This window comes from Manis pentadactyla, chromosome 15 (genome assembly GCF_030020395.1).
Source record: "Manis pentadactyla isolate mManPen7 chromosome 15, mManPen7.hap1, whole genome shotgun sequence".
NCBI lineage: Eukaryota > Metazoa > Chordata > Mammalia > Pholidota > Manidae > Manis > Manis pentadactyla.
In genome coordinates this window covers 872,306-892,060 of record NC_080033.1, presented here as the reverse complement: position 1 = coordinate 892,060, position 19,755 = coordinate 872,306, and the positions used below count along the sequence as shown (strand labels likewise).

The window sequence follows — 19,755 nt, the reverse complement described above, 5'->3', positions numbered from 1 at the left end:
CCCAATGCTAGGCTACAGAGAGCTGCTTTTCTCCTGAAGATAATTGGCACTTTGGGAAGTTTTATTGCTTGTTTTTGATTGTTTTAATTGATGTGTAACTTATATACAGATAAATGAACAAATCGTAAGTATCAGCTGGATGAATTTTTGCTTATGTAAACACCCATGGGAACAAAACCCAGGTCAAAGATAGAAAACTGCTTCATCACTGCAGAGCCTTCAAACTCTCTGGAAGAGTCTTAGGCAAGAGAGGGTAAGAATCACACCTATTTAAAGGCAGATAGTGATAGAGGTCGCTGCAGGCTATTTGGGAGCCCAGGAAACACACCTAACCCCGCCTGGGAGGTTAGAAGTTTCTTTCCAGATAAGGGACATCTGTGTTTAGTCTCGAAAGATGCGTAGGGTTGGTTATAGTGAGCAGGAGCCAAGGGAGGGTGTCTCAGGCAGAGGAAACTGTGCGAAGACCAGGTGGTGGGAAAGCCCCTCCGTGTACAGAGAGCCATAGTCAGCGCTGTGTGGTTGGGATTAAAAAAGGAAAAGGAGCCAGAGAAGGATTTGAGGCCGCAGAGTGGAGAGAAATTAGAGAGGTAGGCAAGAGCCCATGAACGGTTCTGAATATCGGCTTGAACTTCACTCCCAAGTGCCCAAGGAAGGGCTGAGCAGGGAAGGGGCAGCATCAGCTCTGGGGAAAGACCCACAAGCCTGCAGAGAGAATAAATAATGGAGTGAGGCTGGAGGCAGGATGGGGAGAGGCCTGGGGCTGAGGTCCAGGTGGGAGGAAATGAAGCTGGAGCTGGGCTGGGCGTGTGGATGGAAAGAAGCACAAGGGCAGAGGGAGGCGGAACAGGAAGGAGGGAGCCGAGGAGGACTGGTGGCTGAAGGAAGAGGAGGGAGATAGATGACAAGGACAGCACCCGGGTCTGAACCAGTGACTGGTAGACTGGGGGACACTCTGAGCTCCTGCGCGGTGGGGTGAGTGTCAGGGTTCCAAGAAGTGGCCAGAGCCCTGAGCCTTGAGCTGTTTGGAGATGGGGGTCCAGATGTTACTAGCTGTGGGTGGTGATCAAAGCTGTTGGAATTGCTGACATTTCCTAGGGAGAGCGGAGTACAGTGGGGAAGGAAGGGGTTCCGGCAACCATTTTGTGAAAAGCCTCAAACGCTAGGCAAGAAATCTAGGGACGAAGTAGAGCACGGAAGAAGCGCAGGCCAAGAGGCAACTATCATCAGGTGGTCCTGCAAACAGCGGACGGGGCTCCTCAGGGTTGTTGTTGTGAGGCTGAGCGAGCAGTACAAAAACTATCTTTGTATTGCTTGGCACAGTAACTGCCCGTTACCCCTTAATCCCATTTCCCTGTGCATAGTGGAAGGGTCTAGACTTACCAAATTGCAGAGCTTTGGGTTTCAATTATCCTCCCGTCCTTTACTAGCGCTGGCAATTTGGGGAAATTACTCCTTTCAGAGTCCTATTTGTAAAATTTGATCAACTCCGGACGGTTTTGAGGAATACAGTTATTCATTCATTATTCGGTATTTTAGTATTTCCGAATAAGAGAAACAGGGCCACCCCCACAGCCTAAGCGCCAATTAGGGCGCGGTCCGCCTCCTAGAAATGCAAATTAAGGAGAACTTGTCAATTACCAAGCGCCAGCTCAGCCCCCTTCCCGCGCGCCGACTCGCCCAGCTCCACCCTCTTTCCTAGACCAATCAGTGCGCGGCCCGCACGAGCTGCGTTCCCTGTGAGAGGTTCAGAACCCTCGGCGTCCTGCGGGGAGTGAGTTGCCTTGGTCACCATTGAGGGGCGGGGCTGAAGGGCCGGCCGAGCCTCCAGAGAGAAAGACGGATTCTGATTGGCTGCTTCCTCGCTTCACCCTCGGCCCGGTGTCTCCCGCCACCCCGGTGCCTCCCAGAGTCATACACCTGGGTGCCTATCTCCTCTCCGCACGCCCCAACCTGGCGCCCAAATGGTCTCCTGGGAAGGACAATCAGAAAACCCTGAAGAAATTGCTGGAGGCTGCTGCGAAAAAATTGGGAAAACCCTTTTCTAATAAGTGTTTTGTTTTTGTTTTGTGCCGGGCGCTGCAGTGTTCTCAAGCTGAATCTGGTTTAGTCCTCACAACAGGTGAGGAAAAGGAGCCTCAGAGGTTAAGCCCTTCCCACTACCACAGCACAGCTAGGTTTGCAGTATGGTTCTGAATGGTAGGTGCATCTCACACCAGAGCCCCGATCGTCCACTACGTCGGGACAGAAGTCAGGAGGTGACAAGAGAGTGGAGGCGGCGAAATTCACAGAAAATGAGAGCTGAATGAGAGAGACAGAAACCCAAAGGCAGAAAGAGAAGGAGGACACGAAGGAATCAGGCAGAGACTAGTGGAAGGAAGCGTTTTAGAGGCAGAAAGACGAGAGAGGAGGTAGAGATCCCCAGAGGGCCGAAGCCAGGAGGGTGAAGAGAGAGAAGTACAGAGACTCAGACCGAAGGGGAACAGATTCCCAGAGAGCGACAGAGACCCAGAGAAAAGGACCGAGACCCGGCCTCGGAGTAGAGAAGACGGTGGGGAGGGGCCGAGCAGACATCTAGGGAATGAGATAATATGCGTGGAAAGATGATTTTTTTTTAAAGAAGAGAGAGAGGGGACAGAGGGGCAAGATGACGGGGTAGCGACGCATCCCCCGCCCCCAAACACACACACAGACACACACACACGAGGCGCGGGAACCAGGCGCCGCGGCGAGCGCAGGGCAGGGTCTTTATTGGGGCGGGGCGGGCGGGGCGCTCAGCGCGCGTCCAGCACCAGCAGCTTGTGCATGTACGAGTTCAGCCAGTGGCGGCGCTCCAGGGCGGCCAGCAGCCGCGCGCGCTCCCGGAAGGCCGCGTCGTCCGCCAGCGCCAGGCTCCGCCGCGACAGGGGGGTGGCCGGCCCTGCCCAGGCCAGGCCGGGGGCGCGGAGGCTGCGGGAAGACCCAAGACGCCGTCAGCGCGCGCCTAGGCCCCCGGCCCGCCGCCGCCTGTGCTCCCCGCGGTTTAACTCGAAGCCCTGTCACTGCCCCGTCTCGGCGTGGCTCGGTCTCCATCCCTCTCTCTCTCTCTCTCTCTCTGTGGGTCTCTGTCTCTCTGTTCACCAGGTTCGGGGCTCCCAGAGCTCGGAAACAGAGTCTGATGCACTCGTCCACCAGCAGCAAGAACCCAATAAACTTTGCTCAAGGAGCGAACCCGTTTCTGCTTCGACTCCTTTCGAGTCCGTCTACGCCCCCGTCTCTCCCCATCCTAGTCTCTGTCCTCCTTTCTCAATCTCTGTTCCCCTTCCTCCCTCTTTGGGTCTCTTCTGATCCCCACCCTCCCCGGAAGTCCCGGGAGTGGCGCGTACCTGAAGACCCCCGTGGGGGGCAGGGCGACTCCCGAGGCCGTGCGGGCGCCCCAAGGCGCAAGCAGCAAAAACATCAGCAGCAGCCACGCTCGGGGGCCCCCGGGCGCCTGGCGGGCCTCCATCACCTGTGGAGAATCGGAATAGTTTTGTGAGGCCGGCAGCCCGGCCCGAACCCGGACCCCACCATCCACCCCCCGCCGACACCCGTTTGCAGGGCCCCCTACCGCGCAGTGGGCTTGGGCCGCGAGGCTGGCAGCTCCCTTATATAGCCTGCACAGCCCCCGCAGCGGGCAGTGACGCAGACCAGGGGGCTGGGGGCACCGGGTCAGCACCCCCCAGGCTCATTAGGAGCCGCCAGCGGTAATGAGGAGCCGGGGGTGGGGGCCCTGCCCCTTCCTTGGCAGCTACCAACTAATTGGGACTAGGAGCCGGGACCTGAAGAGAAGCGGGAGGGGGAGTAGACAGACAGAGAAGTGGACAAGGGGGTGTGTCCGAGGGATAAAAATAGAGACCAGCGGAGGGACCATCAGAACAGAAGCCAGGGACACAGAAAGAGACAAGGAAAGCAACAGAGGGGGGCACTGCTGGGGAGAGGTGGAAACACAAAGAGATGAAGTAACCATGAGAGGGCAGGACAAAGCGTGACAGAGGAAAAGAGAGGAAGAAAAAAAGGGAAAGAAAGGAAGAGAGGAGAGGAAAAGGGGCAAAGAGAGCTCACTGGAGATGGAGGGAGAGGGACAAGGCTCTGAGATGGAAGGACAGCCAGCCTGGACAAGGATACCCAGAGATAAATCCGTGCAGAAAGGTAGAGTGCAAGACGGAGGTGGGGAAAGGCAAGAGAAGGTGAAGGGTCCGTGTGGTGAGGAGTATAAGCAGAGAAAGTGACAGGCAAAATCAGGGAAATCTTAGAAAGCCTGCAAGGAGGGGAAAGAGACAAGGATCCGAGCTACCGTGTGGATGAGCCTGTCTTCCTAGGGAGAGTCTGAGGGTGTTGCAAAGATAAGGCCCAATCCCCCCACACTGGCTCTTAAGAGGGTACCCTAGGCAGTGGGGAGGTAGGCAATGGTTGGGAAATCTTAAAGGGCAGTAGCAGTCTGGAACTCTGACGAGCAAGACAGGCAGATCTGGACTCCTAGTTCCCCAGAGAGAAGGGGAAGAAGACCAGGTCACCTGGATCTAGGAAGGCAGGGAACCGGGACTCCGGGGTCCTCAGGGAGGAGGGATCTGAGAACCTGGATTCCTGGAACCGAGGGAAGGGACCTTGGGGTCCAGTCTCCTGGGTCTAAAAGTAGGATGCAGAAACCTAGATTCGGGTTTGGGTGTAGGAGAGAGCAGAGGAAACAGACCCCTGGCATCAAAGGGAAGATAGCTTGGTTGGGCCAATCCAGTCCCTGACTTCATTCCCCACTCCAGAGACAGTGTCCTTTATCTCTGTCCCTTTAAGAACTCAAACTTGTTGCTAGGCTCCCAGGATCCCCAGGGAGGGGGTCAGGTGCGTCACCTGTGCCGCTGGGACCCTACCTCCTGCCACCACGCCCAGAGCCGTTCTGCAGCATTCACTGATCTCTGCATCCAGCTCTGCTCACCTGTTGTTATCTTGGACCTCACTGAGCAGGTAAGAGACCCCATAATCCCCAAATGACCCTGTCCCATCTAGGTGTCTGCTGCCCCCACTTCCACCTGACTGCAGACCTGGGCATCTCTGCCCCAGACCAGACCCTGAGTCCCTGGGATCTCAGCTTCATCCCCAACAGTGAGACCTGAGTCCTGCCCCACACCACTCTCTCCTCCCTCAGGCCAAGGAACCCAGACCTCTATATCCCTCTCTCTAAAGGACCCGAGAGTCAAGAGGCCACAGTCCTCTAGAGTCCAAGCCTCCCATTTCCCTTTGCCCTGAAATCCAGCATCCCAAGTTTTGCTCCCTCAAAATTCTAGGCATCTGAATCTTCAGGCCTCTCTTCTCTAAAGAACCAGGAAATTTAGACCCTCAATGCCCTTCACCGCCTGGGAAGTGGGAGTCTGACCCGCCCCCCACCCCCCACCCCCAGCAGTTTTCCTGCCCAAGAAGAAGAACCTCAGATCCAGGCATTCAGACCCCAACCGCTCCTCCTTCAGACCCAGGAGTCTTGGCCATCAGCCCCCAGCGTTATTTCCAAGACTCCTTTGGTGTAAACAACTGTTGAGTCAAGGTGTCCCTGGGACCCCCAGAGAGGAAGGGATCCTGTGTCCCCTCAGAGGTCGACACCCTCTAAAGTCGAAGTCGAGGAGGTCTGGGGACTTGGAGAGGTGTCATTCTTTCCCAATTTTTCTGACACCCCCTTGGGAAAACAAATATGGAAATTAACTACTACTCCCAAGAAGCCCTGGCCTCAGTCTCCATTAACTACTGCGGCTAACGCCCCGCAGCCTTCAGGGAGTTGCAGTTGGGTTCTCCTCCTTTCCCTGGAGTTAAGCTGGGCGGGGACATGGTCTACTTGGGGAAAGTGGGCGTGGCCTCCGGATGGGGCGGGGCTCCGGGGACGGGCGCTCCCACGACGATTCGGGCCCTAACCCCTTCCTTCCCGCTCCCCCGCAGCAATAGGCGTCTCCCAGAGCTATGAAATCCTTCAGCCCGATCCTCTTCCTCCTCGTCTTCCTCTTCGCCCGGCTGAGTTCCCAGGCCGCTCCTTCAGCCTCACCGCCCGCCGGCCCGGACCTCCCTGGGACAGGCCACCCCTCTGAAACCTCCCCTCATGCTTCTGAAAATGCCACTCATGACCAGCCTAACCCACAGTCCCCAGGGACTGCTTATCCTGATCCCTCCAAGACCCCTCATGCAGTTTCCCCTGAACCCGCCCCTCTTGATTTCACGGAAAGCCCTAACGCTGACCTGCGAGAAACCCCACACCCAGAGTCTCCTGAGATCCCCAAACCTAAGTCACTCAACACCTCGATATCAGAATCCCTGGAGATCCCAAAGATTAACCCTTCCAAAACGCATCCAGAACCTTCTGAGACCCCCAAACCTGACCCGACTGAAACTCCACACTCAGAATCCCCCGAGACCCTTAAACCTAATCCCTCCAAAACTTCACTCCCAGAAATTCCTGAGACCCCAAACCCTGACCTTACCCAAACTCCACACCAAGATTCCCTAGAGATTCCCAAACTTAACTCCACTGAAATCTCACACACAGGAGCCCCTGAGATCCCAGCCCCTGACCCCACCAAGACCCTTCACCCCAAGTCTCCAGAAACCCATGATTCTGACACCACTGAAACCCCAAACGCTGAATTCCTCCAGACCCTCCATCCTGACCCTACGGAAACCTCCCACGCGGAGTCTCATGTAACCCTCCAGCTCAGCCCCACTGAAATCCCCCAAACAGAATTCCCCACAAACCTGTACCAAGACGCAACAGAGATTCCCATGACCTCTGATCCTGAAATCTCCATTAGTCTTCACCCAGAAACGCCTGCACCCTTCAAGGATGAAGCGACTGCTCTAGCTGAGCTGCCCCTGAATCGCATATCAGAAACCCTTCTGGCCACCCAACCCGACTCCCTGAAATTGGCCACCTCAGATTCTCCTGGGACCATTGAGCTGAAGGCCCCCCAGAACTCTAGCCCTAAAGGACCCGACGCCCTTCCCCTCTCAGCCCGGATTGCGGGTCCCCCTGCTCCTCCAGGGCCCTCCAATCAGCCGGCCCCTGCCACTCAGCGGGCCCCCCAGCGGCGCAGCAGAGGTGAGAGAGTCAACACTATCATCGTGGTGGAACGAGTGAAGGAGACCGGTGAGGGGCGCGGGCCCGGACTTCTGGGTCTGAGGGGGGAAGCGGGCTAGGGGCCGGGACTCCCGGGTCCGAGGGAGGAGGCCCCTGGGGTCTGGACACCCGGATCCGAGGGAGGAAGGGAATAGGAGTTTAGACTGCTCATTCCCTGGGCCTCCTTCGTTCAGGCGTGACCCTGGTGGGGCGCCCCCGGGGCCCGGCGGGCGGGGCCTTGTGCCTATTCTTCGCGGGCACCGGGCTGCTGATCGGCATTTTCCTGCTGCTGTGGTGTCTGTACCGCCGGGCGGCTCGACACCGGCCCTTCGCACACCACCGGCTTCCGAACGACGGAGATGAACCTGGTGAGCGACCCTTACAGCCGTCCGGCTCCTTGAATCCCGGAACGTTTCCTTAACCTGGTTTCTCCTGGCACTGTAGAGCGCCTGGCCAAACGGTACAGGTTCCCCCATCCAAGGTCAGTAGATGACCTGACCCCTCCATCATCATGTCGTTCCCCAATTCTCTGAAATTTCATACTCACACGCCCAGCGCCGCCCCCAGCCGAGCTGGGAGCCGGAGCCCGGGTCGCGGGTGCGCACCCAGAGCTCCGTATTCCGAGCCCCTTCCACCTCGGGCCACGCCCCCACCGAGCCGTCGCCACGCCCCCTCGTCTACCGCGGTCCCACACCCTCCGATTTTAAAACTCAGTTCCAGGGGACAGTGGGAATCCTCTTTGCCGCCTCCTACTGGCCAACGGCGCAGAAGAGCTAACAACCCCTTGTCAGCGTTGGGTTGACTTCGCCCCTTTGCTCCCACAGTTATGCATTTGGACGCCCCGAAGGACCCCTATGACCTCTACTTTTATGCGCCGGACGCCTGGGTCCCTTCGCACATCGCCACCAAGCAGCCGCCGTCCAGCCCCCCGCTGCCGCCCAAGCTACCCCCGCCTCCCCGCGGGGGCCGCCCCCAGCGCCTCGAGCCGCTCTCCCCCGCCACGCTCCCCAACAACTTCGTGTGAGCCCCGCTCGGGTTTCGCCCGGACCCGCGCCATCCCCAGGCGGAGGAAGGACGCAGAGGCGCTGTCCCGACGTGCTTTGCTACATAGTGGTCCTCTCGGAGCGAGGGGCCAGCGTACAGAGATGCTTCCGCTGAGACGGGAGAGCACCGCCCGAGGCCCAATAAATCAGGTGTTCCACCGCTAGACACCTCCTCTGGCCTGAGTCTTGCGTGAGGAGAGGGTTGAGGGCCTAGGATAGTGAGTTTGAGAAAGGAGAGGGCTGCGGGCTGAGACTCTTGGGTCTGAGCGAGGACGGGGCTGGGGGCCGGGACCCCTGCGACTCCCACCGCCAATGACGACCGAGCGTGTACACCAAAGCACTTTATTGGGAGTGGGGCAGGGCAGGATTTACCTCACAGACACAAAGACACAAAGACACAACCCTGCTCGGGAAAAACACCCCTTTCCCCCAGCCCCAAACCCTTTTCTGGGATTCTGTGACCTCCTATATATGTTCCCCCTAATTCTAAGCCGAAAGAGGGGCATCTGAGAAGGGAAGGATCCCAGATTTTAGTCATTTAGCCCCTGAGGGACACAACAAATGGCCACTGAGAAAATGAGGGCAGTTTGAAACTACCCAAGAGAATAAAGTGCGAGGAACTTGGTGGGGGCGGCAACTTGAAACCACCATGGGCAAGTTCAAAGGTGGTGGCTTCAAACCATTGAGTTGATGGACTTAGCAGCCACTGCTTAGACCTGAAAACTGTCGGAAAAAGTGCATCGGGGTGGAGAGGCATATTGTTAAAACTGCCATTTTGGTTGTTTCCCTGGACACTGTGCTAAGCCAGAGAGAAGGTCTTGAGGAATTTGGTGCTTCAGCAGAATCTGCTGGGGAGGTTGAGGGGGAGCTTGAAACCGCCATTTTCCCTCAGAAACGCTGGTGAGAATCAATCCCTAGAATATTGGGGATGGATGATTGGATAAACCAACCTGGAAAATGCAGAATAGAATTGGGAGTGATTTGAAACATCTAAAGGAAGACCTTGAGTTTTTCTGAAAGGAGAGGGGGGCTGAGTATTCTCCGGGATTAGCCCCAGAGTCCCTGTGGTTAAAGAAAAGGGGGGAGGTGCCTCAAAACCACAAATAAGAAGAAGAGATTGAACTGTCCATTCAAATAAAGCCCTGAACGGAGAGATTTGAAACCACTGAGGCAGAACAAGTGAAGGGAAGAGTTAGGGGAATTTGGGTATCCTTGAAACTGCCAGTCTGCAGCTTCACTACCCCTGAGAGGCAACTGGGAAGGAAAGAGGACTTGACAGCACTGGGAACAAGGGTGAGTGCTTCTTAGGCCTGCGGCAGGACAGAGAGGTCTGGGGTCCCTTGACACTGTCATTCAGGCCAGAGATGTGTGGAATGGAGGTCCTGGAAAATGCCATTCAGTGGGAGACACACGGTCAGTAGTTCCGGACAGGGGGTGGGGGTCTTGGGGGCTGAACTGTGCTGTGCGTGGCCCCATAGGAGGGAGGCGGAGCAGGCGGTGCCCCAGGGGGCTCAGCCTCATCCTCCATTTCGCTTTCGTCACTGCCAGCCAGCTGGTCATGGCCAACGAAACCACACTTCTCTTCGCTCATTTCCTCAGGCTCCGCCCACGGCTGCTTCTCCCCAGAAGCGAAGACCCCGTAGAAGATGACACCCCCGTAGTGCACCAGGGAGGCAATTAGGAACACGTACTGCCACTCCTCCCGAGTCTATGGAGGGGACAACAGGGAGATGAGGTCAGAGGACAGAGAAACAGGAGGTGGAGAGGGAACCTGACGCGTAGCGGGTAGAGAGGGGAACAGAGATCCAGGAAAGGCTGAAAGAGACCCAGAGAGAGTGACCCACTTCAGGAGGGAACCACACGCAAATCTGGAGGGCGGGCGGGTCAGGGTCAGCGCACAGACCTTGTGCTTGGTCATGGCGCCCACAATGATGGGGCACACCATGCCCGACAACGTGCCCACGCCGTTGGAGATGCCCATGAGGATGCTAGCATAGCGCGGGGCGATGTCCAGGTGGTTCACGTTGAACCCTGGAGAGGCAAGCCAGGAGGTGCCACACCCAAATCTCGCCGAGGGACTCCTGAGCCGCTCCTGTCCCGCCCCAATCTGCCACTCCCCGGCCTCTTTCCAGTCCACCTTTTGCGAGGCTGAGAGGCCTCCTTCCTGAGCCAGGAAGTTGCCTACAGAGCTGTCCAGATCCAAGCTGCGGATCTGCGGTTCTCACCGGAGATGGCGAAGCCGCTGAAGCCCACAGCGAGGACCAGGAAGGAGATGGCCACGCCCTTGGAATGCGAGTAGCCGACCACCAGCAGCAGCGTGGCTTCCATGCCGAAGCCTACGGGGGGAGGGCCGCCTCACCTGAGCGCCTGCCGCCCCTCTCCGCCTCTGCCGACCTGTTCCCGCCCCGGCCCGCCTCTATCCGCCTCAATCTGTCCACCTCCACGCTTGTCCCCGGCTTTGGCCCCCATTCCGCCAGCGCCTGCCCTTACCTGATGAAGCCCGTTACCTCCCGCAACGCCCGGTCTGGACGCCACAGGCCCCGACGCCGCAACAGGGATCTCCACGGCCCCACCCCCGCTAGGCCACGCCCCGAAAACGCACGGTCCAAGCCCCACCCCTGCACCTTCACAACTTTCCTTTCTGTCCCCACCCATTAGGCAACACACTGCCCAGACCTCGTCTCTCCAGGTACCCTGTTCATTACCTAGTCCCCCTTTTTCATCACCTAGTCCTGTTCCCACTCCGGCCAGTGACGTATAGGTCCCGCCCTTCCAGACCCAACTTGGTCAGCCCCACCTGGATAGTCACACCCACCTTGACCTTTCACGACCTGCCCCCTAAGACTGCAGCCTGAGGTTCTGTTCCACCAGGCCCTCAGCCTTTTTGGACACGCCCTCTGACCCGTCCCCATCCCCTCACGGTCCCGCCCCGCAGCGCTCCGCCCTGCCGGTCGAGGTCGAGGTCCAGGCCCCGCCCCACTCACCCCCGCAATTCATCAACTTGCGCACGTTGGTGGTGGACATGATGCGGCGGCTCCTTAGGAAGTCCGCGATCTGGCCGCCGATGGGCACGATGATGGTCATGACCAGGTGGGGCAACGCTGACACCAGGCCCACCTGCGCCAGCAGTACAGGGAGGCGCTCAGGTTCGTGCACCACTGGCTCCTCCCTGTCCCTCGGTTCCGACCCCTCGGAATCCAGGCCCAGCTCCTTCTCTCCCCTTGCCCGCCGCGCTCTCTGCCCTCCCCTCCTGAGCCCAACCTTGCTGATCTCGAAGCCAAATACTTCTTCGAAGTAGGCGGGCTGGGAGATAAGGAGGAGATAGAACGTCCAACTGCGGCAGAAGTTGGCCACGATGATGGCGTAGACCGGCATGGACGTGAAGAAGCGCCGCCAGGGTGTGTTAAACTTCTGTGGGGAGCGAGAGGCGGGGCAGCTAAGACTGAGCCCAGGGCTGGGAACCCACCGTGTCCCTTCGGGGACCCCACTATAGTCCGGCAGAAACCCGGGTTCCCCCACCTCACTAAACCTTCCAGGGACGCAGAAGAACTGGCCTGACCACGTCCCTGTGGGACTTTGTCATCCTAGCCTTACAGTGGCACCTCAGGGATGCAAGGGTCCGGACCCCACGATGACCCTCAGGGACCCACAAATGTGGGCCCAGGAGTCTCTTTGCATCCAGTTATGGCCCCTAACTCTGGCTTTACCCACCTCATATTCTAATCCCGCCTCTGCTGGTTTGACCATGCCCATCAGTGGTTATGTCCTCTTCGTGACCTAGCTCTGCTCTCTGCACCTGCTAATCCCGTCCTCCCTGGGCTTTAAACCCGCCTCCCAGGTTCTAGCCCCGCCCACTTAACTTCGGCAGGGTTTCTCCCCTGAGAGTCTATGGAACCCACCACAGTCTACACACTGTACCTGTTCGAAGCCCCCTTTTCTCCTGCCTCCCTGCCTGAATATCTCTCCTCGCCCCACCGCGCCCCCGCCCCGCAAGCTTGGGCCCGGACCGTGACCGGGTTCATGAGTTTGGCGCTCTCGCCGATGGCGTCCTCGATGTACTTGCGCTCCTCCTCCGAAATGCTGGGGTGCAGGGCCGGGGACTCATAGGAGACAAGCAGCCAAAACAGGTACCAGAAGATCCCGAAGCTTCCTGGGGGAGTCAGGAGGGGGATGGAAGCCAGGTGACGGCCAGGCTCGCTCCGCCCCAGGGCCACCCGGACCCAGCCGTCCAGGCCCCTCACCGTAAACGTAGAAAACAGAGCTCCATCCTGAGTACTGCACCAGGACCCCGGCGAGAGGCATCGCGACCACCGCCCCAGCGTAGGAACCTAAGGGAGGAAGATACGGGATGGAGAAGAGAACAACCACCCTCAAATTCAGGATTGTGGACCCCCAGCCCCGCCCTCTGGGACACATTAGTTCAGGTCACAGCTCTTCCTCCCTCAGATTCGTCTGTCTGGTTCCCCAGCCGGCTCCTCTCTCAGAACTCCACCCTGGGACCAGCAGTCTGGATCCTGACCCCTTCCTCTCACCGCAAAAGGCTGTTGTCGCCAGGCGACTCCGCTCTAAGGGTGGGGCCCATTTGCTCCAGATTCCGTGGCAGGCGGGGTACGTGACCCCCTAAAGGAGGAGAAAACACAGTCAACGTGAAGAATAGGGGTCAGAACGGGAACGGAGCCATATGGGGCGGGGCTTTACCTCTACCAACCCCTGCAGGATCCTCACGAAGATGACACAGCCGTAGTGGACGCGGGCAGCCGAGGGAATCAGCATGTTTAGAGTGGATGTAGCCACGATAGCAAAGCCGAAAACTCTGATGGAAAAAGTCCGTGGTCCGAGGAAAGGGAACCGCTGTCCCACCAAGCCTAGGATTTCTGCCCCTTCCTCCCACAGCAGGCCAGGCCTCACGTCCCGCAGAACCCCGGGCCCCACCTCTGTTACTCCCACCTTTCATTAACCATAAGCTCCTCCTTTCTCTAAGAACCCGCCCACAAACCCAGGCTCCTCCCATTTCCTTGGAGTCAGTTCCCATACGCAAGGACACACCTTCTAACTCCACTGTAGTTCCCGCCCACCTTGAGACCCCACCGCTGTACCTGTTGGCTGCGAATTTTTGGCAGATAAATCCTCCAGGAATCTGCGTGACAATGTAGCCCCAGAAAAAGGAGCCGTGTATGAGGCCAACAGTCTCCGGATCCCAGTTGAACTGAGCTTTCTGTGGACCAAAAGGCACATCAGATCAGCCGCTCTGGGCCTGACTTAGTCCGTCGGCCAATCAGCAACTCTGCTCGCCAAGCCGCTAGAGCCTCACTACCTTCGCAATGGGGCCTAGAAGCCAAACTCTGCTGCTTCCCTGCCTCAGGGACCCTTCTTGGAATGTCTAGGGATCCATATATGGCGGTCTGACCAATTTACAAACTGTTCTTGGAGTGATCCGGATGGTCTAGTCAGGAGCAAGAGGAGGGAGGGCCTGATTGGAAGGGATCAAGGGGCGTAGTAGGTCACAGCTCAAGTCAGGAACTTTTTCTGAGTAAGAGCCTGATCTACGCTGAAATTAAAATAGGGAGAAAGTCTTCGATGAGGCAGGGCTTTCGGTAGAGGCCAGAGCCGACGAAATGGGATTTAGCAGCGGGGGAGCTTCAGAAAAGACCAGATCAAAATTTAGGGTGGGGCCTGCGACGACCTGGGCTTAACAGGTGACACCGGGACAGGAGTGGGATACTGGTGGAGCTAAGTTGATAGGAGGCCTAAAATGGAGCAGGGACAACACATAGGGACCCTAATGCTGTATTTTAAAATCAGGAACCTGAAATAAAGAGGGGCAGGAATTCATTTAGATCGGGGCGGGGCTTAGGAAGGGGCGCACCGTGAGCCCAGAGAACTGAGAGGGGCACGCAAATGGGCGGACCTACTCTGGCCGTAGTTCCTAAGGGACGTGGCCTCTGCGTGCGTGACGCCACTGGGGCATGGGCAGAGCCAGCTAGGGCTGGCTGTGCCAGGGTCCCCACCCAGAACTACCTGTACCACCACGTGGCCCCCGCGGTGGGTCGTGCTGTTGTTGACCATGGAGACGATGGCCACGCCCAGGTTGCAGCGGATGCCAAAGCTGATACAGAAGCCCAGCCCGCTCATGATGGCGATAATATAGCGGCGAGGAAGGCCGAAGCAGGTGCAGTCCACGACCGGCGGGTTCCGGGTCTGCGTGGTCACCGGGCGACCGTCAGCACTCAGCTCTAGTGTCTCTGCACCTTCCTGACGCTTCTCTAGAAGGCTGGGGGGCAGCGAGAGTCAAAGACTCGGACGTCCAAGCCCCCAGCACCCTCCTCCCCATGACACAGGAGTCCGTGACCCAGGATTCTAAGCCCGTGCTCCCTCCTTCCCCCAAAATCCAGGATCTGGACCCTCGGACCAGGAAGTCATGCCTGCAGCCCCCTCCTCACTCAGACTCAGCCACGAAAGCCTTCAGTTCCCTTCTCCCCCACCCCTATCATCTCTCGACTCAGGTGTTTTAGACTCCAGACTACCCTTTGCAATCCAAGAGCCTGTGCCCCCAGCCCCCAACCCAAGGCCCAGAATCTCTCTCCAGCCCCCCTCCCAGATGAGTTTATTTGAGGAAGCAAAAGGCGCTAAGGAGATGCTTCAGCAAAGGTGTCAAAAGAACAGATGCTTCTCAGCCACGTCTGCTATATTATATACCGACCCCCCACCTCCCCTGTCCCCCGTGGCATGCCCTCCCCTGCTTCCAGGCCCCAAGTGTGGGGACAACATCCAGCTGACTCCATTCAGCCACCAGAAGCCCATGCCCTGGCTGCGAGTCTGGGGAGATGTCAGGGTCCCTGGAACCCAGCAGCCCAGCTGGACATCCCTGGGGAAACTTGAGTTCAGGCTGTCAGCCTAGAGGGGGGAGGGGGGGTTAGCCGGGCAGTGGTGATGGCGGGTGGTGTCCTGGCAAGGGACAGATGGCCCTGGTAGGGGGATTGGCTCAGTCCCCAGCGTGGCTCTCGCCCCCGCCCGTTCTGGATCCAGGATTGAGTTTCTGTTGACGGAGAGGGTACTTGGAGAGCCACCTCAAATCCAGAGAGAGGCTGAGGGGAGGGCACAGGAGGTGTCCTGAGGCAGGTGTGGAGAGACCCAGAAGGAAGGCAACAGAGCTGGGGGGGCAGAAGCTGACAGAAAGAGAGTCAGAGACACAGGAAGAAGAGAGACCCAGAGAGAGAGGGAGAGGAACAGAGGCCCAGAGACGGAGAGGGTGGGAACAGAGACCTGGGAGGGAGATCACAGATGCAGAGACCCAGAGCGCTGAGAACGATGGAGAGACTAGGAGACTGAGGAGACACAGGCTGGGACGTGATTTGGGAGATGCGGCCCCTCTCTGGGGCGGGTAGGCAGCCAGGGGATCGGGCTGGATCCCAGGAAGGGGCTAGAACAGATGGAGGCGAGGGAGACTGGGACGGGGGAGGAAAGAACAGCCAGACGGTCTGGGGGGAGGCGGGTGGAAAGATGAGAGAACAGAGCCACCCTCCCCATCCTAGAACTTAAGGAGGTTGTGGCGGGGTGGGGGTGGGGGATGCGGTTAAGAAACAGGGGTGGGTGGAGAAAGACTGGGGGACTGGACAGAACCCAGAGGGACGAGGACTAAGACCCTGAGATAGGGGGACTAGAGGCCCTAGAATGAACAGTGCAGGGTGGTAAGGACCCCTGCCTCCCATCAGAACATGTCAGCCAATAAGATTAGACTTTGACTGAGGTTTGTTAGGTTTGCTATCAGATGTTATCTGACCCTGAAACTCAAGACGTAACTGCAGCCCCTGAAATTTGATATTCATTGTTAATACTATGACATGTCAGATCTCTGACCGAAGCTTTCTAACTGAGGGGGGTCTCAGTATTCCACATCTATACAATGGGGGCAAGAGTAGAATGTGAGGTTGCAAAGAGGACATTTCAAGGTAATCTAATCATCTCAGCCTAAGAGAACTAGGGATGCGGAGATGCAGGAGAGCCCAGTGCTTTGCAGAGGACAAGAACAGAAAGGGGAGAGCCAAGACGGGGCGCCCTCTCCCCTCCCTGGACGCCTGGAGCTCAGATCTGAGGATGTGGTGATGCGGAAAATAGTGCTCTGGAGGCAGTTGACGAAAATGAAGAAGGTATAATATCAATCTCCTCTCCCTGGGTCTCTGCTTCTGCTTCGCTCAGGTTCTCTGTCCCCTCCTCCACTCCTCCAAGTCTGTCCCTTTGTGTCCCTTTGGTTCTCTTTTATACTCCCAATGTCCAATGAAGGAAACAGGCTCAGAAATCAGAAGTGGCATGTCCAGGGTCACACACCAGAGTAGCAATGGGGCCTGATGGTTTCCCGGCCCCCGTGACTGCCCCACACAGGGCCTGGCCCTCAGAAAGGAGGCAGCTGAGCTCCTGTTTCTCCTGCTTTCCCCTCTGCACATGTACCTTGTCCCAGATGGCGCTGGGTTGTTGTCTGTTTCCTGGTGTGAGGGAGTTCTCCACCCACACCAGCATCACTCTCCTCCAGGAAACCCTGCAGCCTCCATCCCTGGCTGGGGAGGGACTGACCCAGGTTTCCATGATGGCACTTGTACTCATCCATTGATTCCTCCCCCTTCTCCAACTGAGCCTCAGTTTCCCCAGCTTTGTCTAGGGGATTAAATAGAATCAGGGTGTTGTGTCCAGTACAGAGCATCTTCCAACCATCAAAGTGAACCCCAGGATTCAGATGCAAATGTTCCTCTCAAATCAAGCTCCTCGAGAACTGTCCTGGTGGGGACCCTGCACTCTGGGGTCTCTGAGCCCCAGGAGGCAGCTCAGAGGTGAGGATGAGGCAGAGACAGACTGGGACAAACCCAGACACAATGAGAAATGAGAAGCAGGGACGGAGGGAGGGTGACTGAGGAACGCGTCCCTCTGCTACCACCTCCTCCCAGCTCCCCACCCCCATCAGCACGTCTCTCTCCCTCTCCTGACTTCGCACTGATGTATTTTGAGAAACTCGTGAAAGGAGGCGAGAAAAAGGGTGGGGAGGGGCTGGAAGATTGGGAAAAAAAGGGGTGAGGTTATCTCAGCTCCCCCACCCCCTCCCCAGCACTGCACCATCCTCTGGTCCCCTCCCTTCTGTCCGGCCTTATTCCCATCTTGCAGAGTCCTAGAGGGTGGGGTAACTTTGGAGCTGGGAGGTGATCTGCAGCAAGCAGAACGAGTGTTAGACTTAAGGAAGGACTTGTATGGCCTAGTGAGATGAACTAAGGCTCAACTAAAGATGGGATCAGGGCTGTGGGCCGAGGGGATGGGTCTGAGGGAATGTCAGCAGGGGCATGGTGCTGATGAGGCCATCTCCTCCCTGCACTGTGGCCAGATATTTTTAGGTTTCTCCGCAGCTGAGTAATTTCTCTGACTTGGAGCCAGGGTTGGAGTTGGGGGTGAGAGATGGGGGGAGGTGTCCAGACTGCCTGGGGACACCCAGGTCACTGGGGTCATTTCCCTGGCTGGGAGGAAGTCCCTCTTAGCTCTAGTCCATATATTTTGGGAATTCTGCCCTAACCCCAGAGCCTAATGTTTGGCCTGCAAATCTCTCCTCCACACTCCCCACCAGGACCCAGGATACCCTATTTCTTACTCCCAGCTTAACTCTCCTCAAGGACAAGGTCCAGTGGGCCCCAATCCGCTTTAGCTTCAGATTAAACCCTCTGAGAAATGGAAACAGAGAGACACCTAAAGATGGAGAGACCCAGGGTCGGGAGATAAAAGCCCAGCAGGAGAGGAGGACAGGGACTCGGAGAGGGATTGGTAGACATCTAGTGAGAGCAATGGTCACAGAATCAGACTCAGGGGGACAGAGAGACTGAGATAAAGGGGAACAGAGAACCAGAGAGAGGGGGACAGAGATTCAGAGAAAGGAGGCAGAGGAAAGGTGGGCGAACAGAGATGCAGAAGTAGAGGAGGGAGGTTAGAGCGGGATATACAGTCCCAAAGAAAAGGGTAGAGCCTGGGGTGGGGTGGGCCACAAAAAAATGAAGGAGGTGATGGGATAGACTGGACCACGGAGAGCGGCGCCGTCGGAGAACGAGGGAGAAAGCTGGACAGATGGGTGGACCTCCCCCCATCCGTTGGTATCTCTTGTCCATCTGTCCGTCTGCACCCAGGTTGGAATGAGCATCCTCCTCGGACCCCCACGCTCTTTACCGCCCAGCACCCCCCACCACGCTCACCGGTGCAGCCTTCCGAGGGCGCGACCCGCTAGCTTCCGAAACTCCTCCTGGCGGAACTCCATGGTGGCTGCCCCGACCGCCAGTCGGCCCGCCGATCCCCCCGCCCGCGGGCCCGGGCGGCCGTGTCCGGGTTCCCGGGGTCCGCCCCGGCCCGGACGGCCCCGCAGCTCCGCTCGGGGGGGAAGTAAGCTGCGAGTGCGGGCTGCCGGGGGCTGTCACTGGACTGAGCGTCGGTGGCGGGGCCACGCCCATACCTGCTAGGTCCCGCCCCCAGCTCCAGTCCCGCCCCCTCACCGCCCTCTGTCCCCGCCCTGCCATTCCAAGACCACGCCTCTGCATTCTGAACTCCCTTCTGAATTCAGACGCCCCCAGTGCCGTCCCTTCCCGATTACTCCGCGCCCAGTACCGTCTCCCTAAGCTCCTTCTGTCCTAGACTTTGTCTCCTCCCAAGTTCTCCTGCCCAGTTGAGATTCGTCTCCATTTCAGTTCCCCCTAATTTTGAGGAGTAATTTTCTTCCCCTACGGCTCCATCTTCCTATGAGTTTCCTTCCTTTCACTCTCCGAATTTCTGTGCCCTCCAGTTCCACACCCCGCCCCCGAGTCCCATCCCCACCCCGCCTCATCCCCAGTTCCAGTTGTCTCGTTCAGATTTTCTAATACAGGTAATTCCTTCCCCCCCGAATCCCCAACCCTATCTCGTTCCCCCATTGTCCTCCTCTGGTTTCTTCCCCTTGCCTTCCGCCACCTCTATCTTTCCCCTTTGGAACCCCATCCCCCTCAGGTACTATTTCCTCTCTAGGCGCCTCTCCCTACCGGTCCCTTCACCCCTGACTTCCTTCCCCTCTAAGTTCCGTACCCGACAGCTACACTCCCCAGCGGTGGCCAGCTGCGACCCCCAGAACTCCCTCTCCAGCCCGGGATCTATCCCGGTCTTTGAGTTCTGTCCCCACCCCTTGAGCTGCATCTCCTCCCCTTTGGACATTTTCCGCCCCTGAGTTGTCTCCGCCTCCTGATTTCTGCCCCCTCCCGGGGGACCTGTCCCTTTCCCTGGGTTCTGTCCTTCCCCCTAGGATCGATCCCTGCCCTGATTTTTTGCCCCCCTTCCCTGGAATCTGTCCGAGTTCTGTCCCCACCAACTGAGTTCTCGCCCCTGAGTTGTGTCCCCTCCCTCTGCGGTCTGTTCTGCCCTCTAGGTTCTTACTCCAGCCCCGCCCCTTTGGGGTTGAATGGGGACTCTTTCCCGCCAGCAGGTGGGTCCTGTCCGGCACCTTCTGCCAGACCAACCCTCTCCTCGACGCTGAGTCCATCTCCAGATCCAGGCCCCAGGAGGGTGCCCCTTTCCTCACTGCCTCCCTGCGTCGGGCCGCAAATGCATTTGGGATTAAATTTT

At 57.9% G+C, this 19,755-nt stretch overlaps 3 protein-coding genes across 3 annotated transcripts; 1 reads left to right on the top strand and 2 right to left on the bottom strand.

Annotated features, from left to right (window-relative positions):
* Nucleotides 1–2,727: 2,727 nt before the first annotated feature.
* On the bottom strand, nt 2,728–11,057 carry PTH2 (parathyroid hormone 2). The gene is made up of 3 exons (XM_057493036.1): nt 10,639–11,057; nt 3,363–3,487; nt 2,728–2,946 (listed from the first exon to the last, which is right to left on the bottom strand). The coding sequence occupies exons 1-3, from the start codon at nt 10,801–10,803 to the stop codon at nt 2,772–2,774; spliced, it is 465 nt and encodes a 154-aa protein (XP_057349019.1). The 5' UTR covers nt 10,804–11,057; the 3' UTR covers nt 2,728–2,771.
* Nucleotides 5,949–8,283, top strand: GFY (golgi associated olfactory signaling regulator). Its single transcript, XM_036885883.2, has 3 exons — nt 5,949–7,135; nt 7,300–7,473; nt 7,930–8,283. Exons 1-3 carry the CDS (start codon nt 5,959–5,961, stop codon nt 8,127–8,129), a joined length of 1,551 nt encoding a protein of 516 aa, XP_036741778.2. The 5' UTR covers nt 5,949–5,958; the 3' UTR covers nt 8,130–8,283.
* SLC17A7 (solute carrier family 17 member 7) lies at nt 8,477–18,609 on the bottom strand. Its single transcript, XM_036885882.2, has 12 exons — nt 18,366–18,609; nt 14,167–14,419; nt 13,245–13,363; nt 12,847–12,961; nt 12,681–12,768; nt 12,390–12,476; nt 12,156–12,298; nt 11,410–11,559; nt 11,133–11,265; nt 10,374–10,484; nt 10,052–10,179; nt 8,477–9,856 (listed from the first exon to the last, which is right to left on the bottom strand). Exons 1-12 carry the CDS (start codon nt 18,425–18,427, stop codon nt 9,563–9,565), a joined length of 1,683 nt encoding a protein of 560 aa, XP_036741777.1. The 5' UTR covers nt 18,428–18,609; the 3' UTR covers nt 8,477–9,562.
* Nucleotides 18,610–19,755: the final 1,146 nt, after the last annotated feature.